The sequence below is a fragment of the Chionomys nivalis genome, chromosome 4 (genome assembly GCF_950005125.1).
Source record: "Chionomys nivalis chromosome 4, mChiNiv1.1, whole genome shotgun sequence".
NCBI lineage: Eukaryota > Metazoa > Chordata > Mammalia > Rodentia > Cricetidae > Chionomys > Chionomys nivalis.
Window position 1 is genome coordinate 119,398,557 of NC_080089.1, and position 16,917 is coordinate 119,415,473.

Below are 16,917 nucleotides of genomic sequence, written 5' to 3' on the forward strand. Positions count from 1 at the left end.
GCCCAACTGAGAATGTTTTTCTAATCAGTGTTTCAGTTTTGTAGAGTCAGAAGTCTAATCTAAGAGTTGATGCTTTGAAGTCCCATACACCAGACCACACCACTCCTATCAAGAGAAAACACAACACATCCTTCCCTTGTGGCTTTTTTTTTTTTAAGACAGGGTTTCTCTGTAGCTTTGGAGCCTACCCTGGAACTAGCTCTTGTAGACCACGTGGACCTCAAACTCACAGTGATCTGCCTGCCTCTGCCTCCCTGGTGTTGGGATTAAAGGCGTGCGCCACCTTTCCCCCCCAGCCCTTATGGCTTTTTATAGTTAACCATTTTATAGCACTCTGGTAGGTTGTCCTGGGTAACTGTCCTTTGTAGCACGAATAATAAAAACCCAGAGACAGATTTTGGGGTTCAAGCTGAAGATCAGAAAAGTAAAGCAGCCAGCCACTAGCTCTTACCTCTACCTTAGACTGAAATGGTGATCCTGCCTTCACGAATCCTCAGATTGAGACTGAGTTGAGAGCTGTCTTTTCCCATCTTAATTCCTCTCTAGTGCTTGGATTACAGGTGTGCACCACCACTGCCTGGCCTGTATGGCTGGCTAGTGTGACTGCTTTGCCTTCTGATCTTCAGGAAAGCTTTATTTATTAAAACACAGATAATATACCACTATAGTCCTTAGTGCCTCAGGAGAGGCTGCCGCCAGTGCCCTGTGCTGGTGTGTGTCTCCTCTGTCCTGCACCAAGGTTCACTGACATTTTCTAAGCAGAAAGGAAGTTCTAGAAGGAGATGTATGGTGAACCCCAAGTTGGCTTCAAGTCTTTCTGTTAAACAGCACCAGTCAGGGGACCCTTCTTCCTGGACTTGGTCTGTTCTTTGCTGAGGGCCACACTGTCACTCATTATGTACACAGGCTGGCAAACTTGTGGTGATCCTCCTGTCTTTGCCTCTCAGATGCTAGGATATAGGTGTCCAGCACCACATCCAACTAATATTATCCTTTAATAACAAACTATCAACAGTCAGCATCTCTTGTGTGGTTAGAGCTAGGGGCAAGTCTTTAAAACTGTCTTTATTATGAATTAACCTTTTTCCTTTTACCCCATCTTCCTGTTTTTACTTCAGGCCGGAAGTTAAGAGGAAAAGCCTTCTATTTTGTCAACGGCAAAGTATTCTGCGAGGAAGACTTTTTGGTGAGTATATAACCCAGACTGCGTAGGGTGAGTGTGGGTTAGGACAGGAGGAGCCTGAGAGGCCCAGATGGCAGGAGTTTGTTCCTCTGCACTCCTGGTAGTACTGGGAGAGGGTCATTTCCTCCTGGTGGATGCCTGGGTAACTTGAGTCCTGAAGTAGAAGACAAGCCCCAAAGCTTTATGCATGTATAAATACGCCTCCCCACCCCACCGCCGCCTGCCCCACCCCACGCCCGCTCGCGTGCGTGCGTGTGTGCGTGTGTGCGTGTGTGTGTGTGTGTGTGTGTGTGTGTGTAGAGAGAGAGAGTATGAGACCCTGAAAAAGCATGTTAGGATACAGATGCCAGGCCCTAGCCCTGTATCCAGCTTAGTAAGTCTGAGGTGGAGTCCGTAAACTTAATTTATTCCACATTTCCAAGTGATTCTAAGGATCTTGTTTTGTGACTCTTTGAGATGACGGATTTAAGCCCCTCTGAGGTCATCTGTCATACCGAGCTTGACACAGTGTGGGGCCCAGATGCAGTCACTGGGGTGGGTGGCCCAGGACTGCCCGTGACTCAGCAGCACACCCTCAGGGGAACCACAGTTTTCTCAGAAATCCCTCACCATTCGCTGCTGGTGGGGAGGCGGCTGAATCATCTTTCTTTTCTCTTCTCTGTAGTACTCTGGCTTTCAGCAGTCTGCCGACAGGTGTTTCCTTTGTGGCCATCTGATCATGGACATGGTGAGTGTTGCTCAGCAAGATGGTAGCACCTTGGAAGGAGGCTAAAAACAAGTTAATAATTGAACACAATGTTTTCTTTCTGGTTTGTGGTCACTGCTGGTTTTATTTAAAGAAGCCCTTGCCTGGTGTAGCCACTTCTTCTCTAATAGAAGCTATTGTTGGCTTGGACAGTGCAATTTTAACCATGCTCACTGGAGTGATTCTGCCCACACTGGCCTTCCTTTGATTTCTCTGTGATCCTCACCTTTCCCAGTGAAGTGCTGGGAGCATCTGGCTGTACTTGCAGAAATCTCAGCCACATTGGAACTGGATACAGTCAGATGAATGTGTTTCTTCTTTCCAGCACAACTTTGGCATTAGATAGACAGGAACCAGGTTTTCAATATCCCGTTCTGTGCTTAGCCGCTGGCTCTCAGTCTTTGTTTCATAAGTAAGAATAATGCTCCCTGTGGAATCGGGTAGCGAGGTCAACAAATTGTTTACTATTGGAAACTGGCCTTTAAGGATTTCTTTTTTTTTTTTTTCTTTTTTCTTTTTTTCTTTTTTTGGTTTTTCGAGACAGGGTTTCTCTGTGGCTTTGGAGCCTGTCCTGGAACTAGCTCTTGTAGACCAGGCTGGTCTCGAACTCACAGAGATCCGCCTGCCTCTGCCTCCCAAGTGCTGGGATTAAAGGCGTGCGCCGCCACCGCCCGGCAGGCCTTTAAGGATTTAAGAGCTGGGGGTATAATTCATTGTCAGAATGCTGATCTACTATGCGTATGCCTCTGGGCTCCATCCTTAATACTGGGAGAAAAACAAAAACAAAAATGATCAGCTATATTGGCTGCTCAGAGGCCAACAACTGGTTTAAGTCACTCCCTGAGTTCTTGACTTATGTCTTTTTTTGTTTGTTTGTTTTTGTTTTTGTTTTTCAAGACAGGGTTTCTCTGTAGCTTTGGAGCCTGTCCTGGAACTCGCTCTTATAAACCAGACTGGCCTCAAACTCATAGATCCACCTGCCTGTGCCTCCTGAGTGCTGGGACTAAAGGTGTGCGCCACCACTGCCCGGCCCTTGGCTTATGTGCAGTTTGGCCCAAGTGGAGGATTCCTCTGGGGAGTGTTCAGGTTATGGCAGCCAGTCTTTTCTGGACTGGGAAGTAGCACTGTGCTTGCAGAGCAAGCCCAAGGCTCTGAGTTCAATCCTAGTGGTAGGAAAAAATTCTGGTCATAGCAAATGGTGGTCTGACATAATTTCAGCTGGAAACATTCGCTTTCTTTTGTGCTATGCACTTAATTCCATTCTGGAGAAGGGAACTGCCAATCATTGTTATTTTTTCTTTTCCTTTTTTTTAATTAAGAAATAACTCAGAGCCAGGTGGTGGTGGCGCACGCCTTTAATCCCAGCACTTTGGGAGACAGAGGCAAGAGGATCTCTGTGAGTTGGAGGCCATCCTGGTCTACAGAGCGAGTTCCAAGACAGGAGCCCAAGCTACTCAGAGAAGCCCTGTCTCAGAAAAAAAAGAAAAAAGAAAAATAAAAAACGAAATAACTCAGAATAAAAGGCACAAATCTTAAGTGAAGTTTTACATGTGTACCTTCCCATGTAACCATATCCCAAATAAAATGCAAGACATTGTCTGAGCCTCATAAGATACCCCGTTGCTTCTTTCCACTTGAAATCCTTACCCACAGAGGCCAATACTGTTCCTGGATCCATTGCCATATGTGTTTTCTGGTTTCACAACATCACACAGCTTGAACTGGAGAGCCATTCTAGGGTATGCCATTCCTCACTTAGAAATGTGTCTCTGTACCACGAATAATAAAAACCCAGAGACAGATACTGGGGTTTAAGCTGAAGAGCAGCAAGGAAAACATTCAAGCCACTAGAGAAGTCTTACCTCTACCAGGACTGGTGACTGCAGACCCTGAGCCTCTGTCTCCTCCCTCCCCCATTTTATATTCCCCTCCAGCGCTGGCATTAAAGGCGTGTGACTCCCTAGTACCGAGATTAAAGGTGTGTGCCACCACTGCCTGGCCTCTAGTGGCTTAGTTTTGCCCTCTGAATTTCAGGCAAGCTTTATTTATTAAAACATAAATAAAATATCCCTATATGTCATGAGTTGAACAGTGATGATGTACTCCTTTAATCCCAATCAGGAGGCAGAAGCAGGCAAATCTCTGAATTTGAGGCCAGCCTGGTCTACAGAGTGAGTTCCAGGATGGTCAAGGCTACACAGAGAAACCCGCCTAAAAAAAAAAAAAAAGTCATAATGAGATTTCACACACATATTGGTCTCTATAGAAATAGTTTCTTTGTTTTTCTTTCCTTTTTTAAAAAATTTATTATGTATAGTGTTCTGCCTGCATGTATGCCTGCAGGCCAGCAGAAGGCACAAGATCTCATTATAGATGGTTGTGAGCCACCATGTTGTTGTTAGGAATTGAACGCAGGATTCAAACGCAGGATTGAGCACTAGTCATCTCTCCAGTCCTTGTTTTTATTTCTAAGTAGATTTTATTGTATGGCATGAAATTGGGTGTTTACTATTTTTGAGTTACTTGTACACAAAGCTTCTACCACTTCAGAGCACTCTTGTGCATGTGGTTTTTGTTTTTCCCTTTGTTTTGTTTGTTTTGGAATGTTTTGAGATGGTCTTATGTAGCCCAGGCTGATCTCAAACTTGCTAAGTGGCTGAGATTACTTTAAACTTCTGATTTTCCTGCCTCTGCTTCTGAATGATAGGATTACAGGCATGTATCACTGCTGGCTATATGTGGTGCTATTTTTGTTGTTGTTGTTGTTGTTGGTGGTGGTGGTGTGTGTGTGTTATTTTGATTTTTTGAAACACTATGTAGTCTTGGCCTCGCTATATAGACCAGACTGGTATCAAACTCATAGAGATACACCTGCATCTGCTTCCTGAGTGCTGGGATTAAAGGATTGTCCTACAATGTCTGGTCTGGTGCTGGGTTGCTGGGTATTGAACCCTGGACCTCATGCATGCTAGGCAAGCACTCTACCAACTGAGCTACATTCTCAGTCCTTGTACATGTCTTTGGTGGATGTGCTTTCTTTCTGGTTATATACTAACATTTATAAGCAACAGTGACCAGAACCCTCCTGCTGATGAGGAGAACCTGCTGTCATCTAGGCCTTGAACATAGCCCAGCTTAGCCCCGTGACAGCTGTGGCCTCACTGCTAGCCAAAACCTCCCTGGGCATCTTAATTACATTTTTATTGTTATGAAAAACACCATGACCAAGCAAACTTATAGAAGAAACAGTTTACTGGAGCCTTACAATTCCAGAGGATGAGTTCATGAATATAGACCAGTTCAGCCTGGTCTATACACGAGGCCAAGACTAACTACATAGTGAATCTTTGCAAGGACCATGACAGTAGGCAGGCAGATTGGTACTGAAGCAGTAACTAAAAGTTTATTTATTTACATCTTTGTCCAAAAGTAGGAGGGAGAGGGAGCTAACTGGGACACAAAGACACCCCCAGTGACACACCTCCCAAATCCTCCTAAACTGTTTCATCAACTAGAGATCAAGCATCGAAATACATGAGTCTATGGGAGTCATTCTCATTCAAATCACCACACTGAGGAATGTGATTTTTCACTCATTTTACCCCCACCCTCTGTGTGTGTGTGTGTGTGTGTGTGTGCAGATGCGCCATACCCATATACCTGTCTGTATAAGAGTGACTCCCAGCTTTAAGAATTCTCATCTGAAAAGAATAAATAAAAAATAAAAAATAATTCTCATCTGCTGTCAAGAATTCTAATAATGTAGAGTACTTTAAAACGTTTTTTTGAAAAATATTTTTATTTTTTTAAAATTATGTGTATGTGCCGGGCGATGGTGGTGCACGCCTTTAATCCCAGCACTTGGGAGGCAGAGGCAGGCGGATCTCTGTGAGTTCGAGACCAGCCTGGTCTACAGAGCTAGTTCCAGGACAGGCTCCAAAGCCACAGAGAAACCCTGTCTCGGAAAACCAAAAAAAAAAAAAAAAAAAAAAAAAAAAAAAAAATTATGTGTATGCATGTGTGTCTGTGAGGTGTTATGTGTAAATTCCATTGTCCTTGTATGTATATATGTCTGCGTTAGTATGTGCACATGTATGTGAGTGTTCATAGAGGTCAGAGGAGGGTATCAGGATCCCTGGAGCTGGAGTTATAGGTGGTTGTGAGTCACCAGATGTGGGTGGTAGGAACTGAACTCAGGTCCTCTGTCTTAACTAGTGAGACATCTCTTTCCCATAAAGACTCTTGCAGACACCCACTTAGCTCTAAAGCAGAGCCCCAGCTATCCAACTCTGTATAAAATGTCTGTTTGAAAACACTGTTAAAAAAAAGTGTTATATTCTGAAATAGGCTCCATTCTTCAATGCCAGAATTTAAAAAGCTCGCCAGGATGTAGCAAAATGGTATCTTCTTTCAATCTGACCTTAGAAGCAGTGGACTATGTCAATCTAAGAATCTCTTTTCGCCTTTGAGAGGAAATGCATTCCGATTGCCAAGTGGACTTTGGAAGCCTGGCAGGTGTTCCTCTTTGGCAGTTTGCTGCAGGTGAAGGGTTTTAGAGGCAGTAAAACCCAGTAGGGAAGGAGGAAGTGTGAGATCCAAGCTGAGACAGCAGAGTCCTCTTGTGCTGGCTGGGGAGTGTGTTATGAAGTTATCTACTCAGACTTCCAGTGGAAGGACCTGGATCCTAGCACATCTCTCAGAGCGTTTCCAGGTTTCCAGGTTCCAGGTCCCTTTCCTTAGGCCTGTTTACTGCTCTCTGCTCCTTGTGTTCCCTGCAGACTGGGATTGGGTGCTCCTGTTCATGGTGATGTCGTAGTTTTGTTATTTTTGCTGTTTTATGACCCAGACAATTGCAGAGGTAAATCTCTCACTAAATCAGCAAAGATGCTTTCCACTGCAGATTACAGAAAACTCTGACTCCTATAGCATGCATCTAGTCTTCCTTCCTTCCTTCCTTCCTTCCTTCCTTCCTTCCTTCCTTCCTTCCTTCCTTCCTTCTTTCCTTCCTTCTTTTTTCCTTTCCTTTCCTTTTTTCTTTCTTTCTTCTTTTTTAGACAGTGTTTCTCTGTGTCCTAGATCTGTAGATCAGACTGGCCTGGAACTCATAGAGATCCGCCTGCCTCTGCCTCCTGAGTGCTGGATTAAAGGTGTGCGCCACCACCACCAGGGGCATCTCACCATTTTAAGACACCTGCTAGACATTACACCTGGTGATTTTGAATGAGGAGATCTTGGGTGGGGTCTGAGAATGTGCTTTTTTTTTTTTTTTTTTTTTAAACCAAACTCCCAGGTAGTGCTAAAGTTGCAGATGCAGGGACCACGCTTTGTGAACAGGACTTTACAGGACTAGGTGATAAGTCAACCATTCCCCCTGAGTTCTGTTACTGACCCACTGACCTTGCCAAAGATGTGCCTTCCTTCCTGGTTCTCCTCTCCCTTTCCCCTCTTTCCTTTCTTCTATTTCCTCTCTCCTCCCAATGCCTCTTCTCCCTCTTTCTCCTTCTTCCCTCCCCTGCTCTCCTCCTCTCTCTCCTCCACCCTGTCCCCCTTCCTGCTCCTCTTCCCTCCTCTCTCCTCTGCTCCCTTTCTCTTTCCTCCCTCCCCTCTCCTTTCTCAACACCCTCTTACCCTCTTTCTTCCTTTGTCTCTTCCCCTCAACTCCCTCTTTCCTTTCCTCTTCCCTCCCCCCCCTTTCCTCCCTTCTCCTCCCTTCTCCTCCCCATCTCCTATCTTTTCCCTCCACCCTACTGCTTCCTTTCCTCCCCTCTCCTCACTTCCCCTCCCCTGGACTTCTCTTTTCTCTGTTTACCCTCCTCTCCTCTGTTTTTTGTTTTGGAAAGGCTCTGGTAGTTCAAGGCATCACACCCAAATCAAATGACACAGAGAGGAAGGGAAAGCCCTTTGGCCTTTTCCTTCATTTTGTTTTATTTTGTTTTTTTTTTTGTTTGTTTTTTTTTTGTTTTTTGTTTTGGTTTTTCAAGACAGGGTTTCTCTGTGGTTTTGGAGCCTGTCCTGGAACTAGCTCTTGTAGACCAGGCTGGTCTCGAACTCACAGAGATCCGCCTGCCTCTGCCTCCCAAGTGCTGGGATTAAAGGCTTCATTTTGTTTTAAAAACAAGGACAATACTGGGCTGTGTTAGCACACAAGCCAGGTGGTAGTGTATGCCTTTAATCCCAGTACTCAGGAGGCAGAGGCAGGTGGATCTCTGTGAGTTTGAGGCCAACCTGGTCTAAAAGAGTTAGTTCCAGAACAGGCTCCAAAGCTACAGAGATACCCTGTCTCGAAAATCAACCAAACACCACCACCAACAACAACAAAAAACAAAAACAAAAAACCCACAAACAAACAAAAACAATCCAGCAAAGGGACTTAGACTGCTACACTTGGATCTGAGATGATCAGGGCTCCGGCCAGGCGTCTAGATTGTCACACTGTAGAATCAAAGCTGAATGGAAGGGGTCCCAGGATTCAGTGTGGGGAGGTTTTGTCCAAGTTCTCCAAGTTCCATCTGGAATGCTTGCTGCTTTCCATATCAGGGGTAGATTCTTTTTAGCTGGTTTACCCAGAGGTTTTGGTCCCAGGACAGGGTTAGCCCTGCCTTGCATGGCTTTTTAGGAAGGAACGAGTTTCTGCTATGAGTGGGGATCAGACAGGAGCTTTTCATCTCCTCCCCGTCGGCAGCTGAGAATTTGCATAGGTCCCTGTTTGATCCTCTCCTATCCACAGGGCCGAGCAGACCAGCCCTCTCTTGACCTCTGTTCAGGCGAAACTCTGGGCTAGGTGGAGCCTGTGCCATGGTGCAGCTGTGCATGTGGCCCTCAACTTACGTGTTCCTCTTTCTTCATGCTCCTTCCTTCCCTTCGTCTCTGCGAGTGTTCCCTTTGTGTCCTCAGATCCTGCAGGCCCTAGGGAAGTCCTATCACCCTGGCTGTTTCCGCTGCGTCATCTGTAATGAGTGTCTGGATGGGGTGCCTTTCACCGTGGACTCCGAGAACAAGATCTACTGTGTCCGGGATTACCACAAGTAAGGAGAGAGGAAGGGAGTAAATGGTAACCTTACATAGGCTCCACTCAGCTCAGCAGAATGGAAGGTTGTAGGAACTCTTTAAAAGTTTATTTGGTGATAAAGCAGAACACACAACTGTAATCAGAGGAATCCAGCAAGCCCGTGACTCCAGCTTTGCCCAATTTCCCCAGGCACCAAGTCCGGCTTAGCTCCTACCACTCTGCTTATTCGACCATCCCAGCTGTGACGGGAGCAAACAGCCAGCTTCATCTTTATTCTTAGGGGAGCAGGAAGCAGCCAGATGGCCTTGTAGCAGCCAGGAATAATGTTCATATTCCAAAAAGTGAGCCCAGGGCCACATAACCCTGAGTGATAGCCATGGAGGGCCCTGGCAGGCCCTTGTTGGCATTCATATTCTGCTAACACTGTGTTCCCTTTTTTTCTCCTGCAGGGTGCTGGCCCCAAAGTGCGCAGCCTGTGGGCTTCCCATCCTTCCACCAGAGGTGAGATGATCTTCTCGATCTGTTCCTAGGTCTTCTAAAGACTGGACTGCCTCTCTTGACTCACTCAGAAGATCTGTAACCTGTTCTTACACCTTTCAGGGTAACCCTCCAGTGCCCAGTACTATCCCTTTGTCCTGCACTGGCTTCCTAGCTCCGTGTGCTTCTTGTGCCTGTTTGTCCCAAGAACCAGGCCAAACTGTCTTAGATTAGAGCAAGAGAATACTTGTCTTCTATTCACCTTTTAAAAGTAAATATCCCTGAAACCGTGCCTCAGTGAGTAAAATAGAGAGTGGAGGAGGAAGACACCAAACATAAGCCTCTGACTTTTACACGCATGTGCACACCTGTGTGTGCCTGTGCAATGCAATCATGTATATACACACATGCGAAAAAAAAAAAACAAAAGAAGAAGATACGTCACCATTGGTGTTTCTTTTGGTAGTGTCTCTGACACTGCCCCGGCCCTACTCTCACATCGACCGAATCTGGCAATTTTCCTATAAGTGTTTAGTATTCACTCTTGATTTATATCCCTCCCCCAAGGCCTTCTCTATTACCCCACAATCTCTCCTACCCTTCCCCATAGCTGGTGGTATTCCATGGAATTCTAGCTGGCCTCTTTGCATGTCCTGCTTTTCTTTTGTCCCAGGGCTCAGATGAGACCATCCGTGTTGTGTCCATGGACAGAGACTACCACGTGGAGTGCTACCACTGTGAGGTAGGCCCCCCATCTCCATTCCCAGAGCCTACCTTTAAAGGCCTCCTATGTCGTGGGACTAGGGTGGTCACCAAATCTCTCTGAGGTCTGTTCTCCAGGAGCTGATTTATGGGGGTAATAACAGATGTTTTGGGTGGAGGTCTATGTCATTTTCTGCAAATTCAAAACTAGAAAGTTCTGAAGCTTGCAGTTGTCATCCCTGAAGCTACAGAGCTCGGAATTTTGTGTAGAGTGTGACTCAGAGTCAGACCGTCACTTAGGGGTATAATGAGGATGGTGATCTTCCCTCCTGGGTACCGAATGCTCCGTCTGTCAGAAGCTTCTGTCTGAACCGAGCCCTGGAAATCCAGGAGCTTATACCCAAGGTGGATATAAAGGTGTGCGTGTGTAGGGGAGCTGCTCTCTGTGCCCCGTGTGATATCCGTAGGTGCTGCAGGACTGCAAGAAAAGCTAGAGGTCACTGCACCAGTTCCAGCCACGCCGAGTGGATTCATCCTTACAGTTAGACTCCATTCACTTGTGGTCTTGTAGGTAGGGAGAGCAGCGAGTATTGGCAGCATGTGGATGGGTCTTACTGCTAGCACTGAAGAAGCAGATGGGCTCATGCTAGTGGTACATCATGAGTCTGGAGAAGACAGTGAAGACTTAATAATCTTCTCTGCACGTTCATGACCCTGGTTGACCATTAGAAATACAAGTGCCTCGCCCAGCAGTGATGGCAGAGGCAGGCAAATCTCTTGAGGTGAAGGCCAGCCTGGTCTACAGAGCAAGTTCCAGGATGGCCAGGGCTACAAAGAGAAAACTTGTCTCAAAAAAGCAAAACAACAACAAAAAATATGAGTGCCACAATTGAAATTATGTGTGTCTCTTCCTTTTCTAGTAGCCATAGTTGAATAGTTGGAAGAAACAGGTTGGGGATGCTGGTGATGTGGTTCTGCTGGTACAAACAGGTTGGGGATGCTGGTGATGTGGTTTTGCTGGTAGTGTGCTTGCCTACCATGGGTTCAGAATGAAGCATCTCAAAAACTAGGAATGGTGGTGCATATCTGTAACTCCATCACTTAGGATGCTGGGACGGGAAGATCTAAAGTTCAAGGTCTTCCTTGACTACAGATGACACAGCAAGCCTGGACTACATGAGACACTATGAACTCAACAGAGGGGGGAGTGTGGGATTAGTTAACCAACCCATAAGATGCACGATGTTATTATTTCAACCTGTAGTCCATATAAATCTATAAGATATTTTTCTATCTTTGTTGTGTCTTCTGTCTTGGAAGCCTGGTGTGTATTTGTTGTGAAGCCACATCTTATAGTTCCAGTCAGTCCCACTTGGAGAGCTTTATGGTCACCACTAGATGGCAGCACTGGATGGCAGCTGCCCACAACTGTGAAGCACCCTTTGCTGAGTTGGTGGACTATGGTTTCGTGTTACCCTTGCAGTCTGTTTTCCTCTCATGGGACATTCTTGCCTCCTTGCAGGACTGTGGTCTAGAGCTCAATGATGAGGATGGACACCGCTGCTACCCGCTGGAGGACCACCTGTTCTGTCACTCCTGCCATGTCAAGAGGCTGGAGAAAGGACCCTTACCTGCGGCTGTCCACCAGCACCACTTCTAGCCAGAGACACAGTGGGGATGCAGGGCCAGGGCTGCCCAGGGAGGGTCTGGAGGGTATTTCTGGGGGCTCCCCAGAGCTGGGGCACAGGAAGAGGAGGGACAGGGGTCAAGTTCCTGTGTGTGTGAAGGGTACCTTTCTTTTAACCACAGCAGTGTGCACTCCCCATCAAGTCTGTGTGTTTCCCCAGTGCTTTTCCCTGTTGCTGTACCCACACTAAACCACTCAGGAAGATGCTCTGCTTGCACGTGGCATATGACACAAGGCTGGGCCCGTGTTAACTGGACACATCTTACTCCCTGGAAACAGTTCGTGTTTCCTGGGGATAGGCTTTTGGATTGAGCACATTTCACAGTGTTCCTAGAGAGAGGCAGTGATGGGATGAGCAGCTTTGTATCCTTGGAGTTAGCTTGGTAAACCAGAGCCAAGCTTTGACATCCGGGAGGCTGGGTCTCCCTGGTGTGCCTCTCTGCCTTTCCTCCTACTTCTTAGGCAGCTGAGCTGTGGCAGAGGCCTGCCCTGCCCCACACAGCCAGCTCTGAGAGAACTGGTGCAGGCACCAGCCCCTTGTACACTTCTTGGTGCTGTTTTTACTTCCTCTAGTCTGACATTGGAGTTGCCGTCCTGAGGTGAGCCTCAGCCTCTTGAGCTCCACATCCTGGGAGAGAGCTCCTTTTGAAAGGAGGGTTTCGTGTGTAAGTTCTCAAAGCTAGCACCAGAGGGAGGGAGTGCCTGAGGATGTTCCTGAGCTTGTTTCAGGGTTCTCTCTCCTGTCCACTTCTCAGCACCTTCATTCGGTTTGAAGAAACCAATATAAGGTACACTGCTTTTTACTGTTTTTCCCCCTTCATTATTTCTCTCCACTTTTTTTTTTCCCACAAACAAAACATACCTCACAGATAGTTTTCACTAAATCAAGGATCTAGGTGGAATCCGCCCATCATATTGGAGACTGTTGTTGTATCAGCAGTGGCTGATTTCCACTCTTTACTGCAGCTAAGCAGTATAGTTGCAAAGCAAGGCCTTTCAAGACAAGATGCAACTGAAATCAGCACTCCGGCCCCATGTGCCTCTACATGCTGGCTCCTGGGGTAGCCGCGCCAAGAGGAAGACCACACACCGACAAAATGTTAAGACCACTTCTAGGCTGGATGTGTGGGCGCCTGTCCTTCCGCCATTTGGGAGACTGGTTTGTAAAGCAGGAGTTAAAGACTATCCTCAACATCGGAGGCCCTGGCCCCGCTCGAAAAACTTTAAAGAGAAAAAATAAAAATCCACCCAGCACTAAAGAACATTATTAACCCTGCCTATCACTTCCTGCGGCCAGAGGTCAGTGTCTTCTTGGCAGTTCAAATGGGAGAAACTGGAAAACCAAAAACAAAATGGTTTTCCAGTTGTCCTTGTATCTTCAAGGAGTGCCCCACAACTCGTGGCAGGAAGGGCTGCAGTATCTCACATCTGCCAGTCAGGCTGGGCACCCAGCAGCTGGCGTGGGTGATGAAGCACGGCCAGTGGAGCCCCGCCACAGGTGAATGTGGACTCTTGACTGGGCCCCAGCTCTACACGTAGGCTGTTTCGATTCTGCTGGCCTCCATTGCCTGTGAGAAGTTCAGAACTGGCGCGGGGGACCAGGACCATCTTTATTTTTTTATAAGGTTCATTCTATTGGTATCTTTTAGCCAGATGTTACTTCCTTGTTTCCTGTTCTAGAAATACCCCCTTAAAACAAACAACAACAACAAAATTAGGAATATATGGGGCTAAGGAGATAGACCCTGAAGCCAGGCCCCTTTCTTCCCTTCAACTTATCTAGTTTGTCTTTGGCAAAGCTGGCAGGGAAAGGAAATGAGCCAGTATATCTTTGCCATCCTTGAGGTGCTGGTTTTGAGTCAACATGATTGAAGAAAATTTCATTGGAATCAATGTCAGAAGTATAGGGTATTTGTTGTCAAATTGAATAATCAGTTTAAAACTCTGTGATTGATTTTTTTTTAAATGAAATTCCTGATTGAGGTGATACAGATGTATTTGCAAATACATTTTATATTACTGAAAAAGAATAATAAAGGAATTTGCAGACTTTCTAGAAGCCCTAGGATTGTTTTCTCTAGGTGTCATTTATTCGTTGTTTTTCTCCATCTCAGGTCCATGCACAGAAAACATGAAGAGATGTCCACTTATCTGGGATTTTAAATGTACTATAAATTTTGGCCACATAGAGCTGTAGGGAGATTATATTTATAAGCATGTAGGAAGAAAACACAGGAACTTGGGATACTCTGACTTGAAAGTTAGAGAAATAGCTTTTTCAAGACTCCTGTACAATGCTTGTACTTTGGATAAAACTAAGGAGCTGGAGACTGATCTCAGACCCAGGTCTAGACTCTGCCCTCCCTTTTCTCATTCTGCCCTTAGGTTTCAGAAGAACCTTCAGCCTTGACTGACTTACTGGCTACCTGTTAACAACAGGACTTTCCATTCTCCTGGCTAGTGCCTAAGTGAGCTTCCTCTCAGCTGAGTCCTGTGAGGATACAATGCTGAATCCAGGTGGTGGGCAGAAGGATCAAAGCATTCAAAAGCTTTCTGAACACCTTAAAATACTGCCATGGCTTGGTTTGCATGGCCTTCAGTCACACAAAATACAAAACAGGATTGTTAAGAAGATTCAGAATCTATAGTCCTTTGCATGTATTAGATACTGTTCTGTAGTACCCTTTTCTTACTCAGTGAAAGTGCTGTCTACCAGATAGATTCCTTGCAGATAACACTGTTAGACTTGACTGCAAACTATGGTTGGTTGTACAATATACTTGTAAAAATCCTCAGGACTGAGCGGTGGCGGTATGTACCTTTAATCCCAGCACTCGGGAGGCAGAGGAAGGTGAATTTCTGTGAGTTTGAGGCCAGCCTGGTCTACAGAGTGAGTTCCAGGACAGCCAAGGCTACACAGAGAAACCCTGTCTCAACCAAAACAACAAAACTGTCTTAGGAGGAGAGAGATAACTCAGTAAAGTGTTTTCATGAAGAGGCCAATTCTCATAATTTGTTTAAGAATGTCAGATGCAGTGGTGTTCTCTCATAGTCCCAGTTCTGGGGAGACAATGGCAAGCAGATATCTGGGGCTTGATGACCTACTAGTCTAGCCCAGTTAGTGAGCCCCAGGCTGAAAGACCTTGTTTGAAAGGAGGTGGATACAGAGGTTGTCCTTTGGGTTCGACATGCATGCATACATACCTGCACATACATGAAAACTGCCAGGGCTGGGAAGTGGTGGCGCACGCCTGTAATCCCAGCACTGGGGAGGCAGAGGCAGGTGGATCTCTGAGTTCGAGGCCAGCCTGGTGTACAGAGTGAGTTCCAGGACAGGCTCCAAACTACTCAGAGAAACCATGTCTTGAACCCCACCTCCCAAAAAAAGAAAAAGAAAAAAAAAATCTGCCAGGAAATCAGTTTCTTTTTTTTTGTATTTTTCTTGGCTAAGAATCAGTCCTAATTTTGTTTTCAGGTAGCCTCTGAAGTAACTTTGTAATGGAAAAAATTGTACTAAGTGATCCTTTGTTCCAAGCGTAAACAGGCACAGATATGGCCAGTCTCGCCAGAATGTATGATGAACATCTCACTGCAAAAGAGAAAATAAGGTGGACAGCAACTGACAAGACCACCTGAGGCTGATCGCTGACCTCACATGCATATGTATATATGTGCACAGGCACACCGAAAAATGCCTAATTCTGTATGAACTACTCTCCCATCTTTCAGTCTCATTTCATGTTCACAAAGGCCTTAATTTATAATCCTAGCTGGTAAAGAAAGGCCAGACTTTGAGTCTGTACCTGTTAGAGAGGCTGAGAAGGAGCTCTGCAGGCCAGGGCAGTGGCTAATCAACTGGAAGGATTCTTTCTAAAGCCTTATGAAGCAGGATACAAACTAAATTCCCATTTTATTAAAAGAGAGGAAATGACCAGTGAGCCCAGAGCTGGTGAGTTGAGGGATAATCAGGGATAGAAATAAGGTGACATACTGAACAGCTGTGACCTCGGACCTCTGGGGGTTCACTCAGCTCTTGCTTGGGGCTTGGCTGGCTTTGGAATCAAGAGCTCATGACCTTAAGTTTAGTTTCTTTTTCTGGAAAAATAGGGTAACACTGTATGGGTTGACTTTGTTTGTTTGTTTGTTTTTCAAGACAGGGTTTCTCTGTGTGACCCTGGCTGTCCTGGAACTGGGTCTGTAGACCAGGCTGGCCTTGAACGCACAGAGATCCACCTGTGTCTGCCTCCCTAGTTCTGGGGATAAAGAGATGCGCCACCACCTCCTAAATAAAATGCTTAGAGAAACACTGAGTGATTGATCAGTTTGACAGGCTTTAAGACTGAAAGACTTAGTTACATCAAAATGATCAAGATAAAGTATAAGCAGATTACGGTAAAAGTAATACAAGCACAAAACAATTTAAAAAGCACCTATATATGAGTGAATATTATATGAGTGAAAATTAAGTTAAACAAGGATAAACTGGCAGAAAGACTGTAAACAACAAAAGGGGACCCGAGTTCTGTCCCAAGCACCTGCCTTGGTGGATGTCACCCGCCCAGCTCCAGGCGGATCTCATATCTCTAGCCTTCTGGAGCACTTGCACTCAAGTGCATGTGCACGCATACACACGTACACAAAGTGGAAATTAATATTTTTAGAGGTCAAGTTTGTGAGAAAAAAATTGAATACACCAAGAGAAAATAATCATCAGGCCAAGAAATAGAAGTAAAAAGGGAGTAGTGTTTTTCACTTATAACTGCAAAGAAACTACAATTTATAACTATATTTGTATGTTGATGCCCTATTTATTTATTTATAGACAGGGCCCCAAAATTAATACCCTTGTCTCTCCAATTGTATTATTATAGGTATATGCCGCTACATAAGACCTGAATATCTAATTTATATGTATGTAAAAATGTGTAATGTTTTTAGCATGTGTGGAAACATGCTGGTGACAGGAGGCATATTGCTTTAGTTCTTCCACAAAGTGATTTGAAAATATCTACCAAAAACCTAAATGCTTAGGAAATGGACCTTTAAAATGTCTACCTGGCTAAACCAAATAGAACATCTTAAAGCAAGAACATTTGAGCAGGTGTGGGTGCATG

The 16,917-nt window shown here is 45.5% G+C and overlaps 1 protein-coding gene across 1 annotated transcript in view; it reads left to right on the forward strand.

Annotated features, from left to right (window-relative positions):
• The window catches only part of Limd1 (LIM domain containing 1), a 54,945-nt gene extending 41,089 nt beyond the window's left edge, over positions 1 to 13,856 (forward strand). The window contains exons 3-8 of the mRNA XM_057768813.1: positions 1,119 to 1,186; positions 1,848 to 1,910; positions 8,823 to 8,953; positions 9,387 to 9,438; positions 10,088 to 10,156; positions 11,639 to 13,856. Of these exons, the coding sequence (XP_057624796.1) occupies positions 1,119 to 1,186; positions 1,848 to 1,910; positions 8,823 to 8,953; positions 9,387 to 9,438; positions 10,088 to 10,156; positions 11,639 to 11,776 (521 nt within the window). The 3' untranslated portion in view covers positions 11,777 to 13,856. The remainder of the gene's footprint in view (positions 1 to 1,118; positions 1,187 to 1,847; positions 1,911 to 8,822; positions 8,954 to 9,386; positions 9,439 to 10,087; positions 10,157 to 11,638) is intronic.
• The last annotated feature ends 3,061 nt before the right edge of the window (positions 13,857 to 16,917 follow it).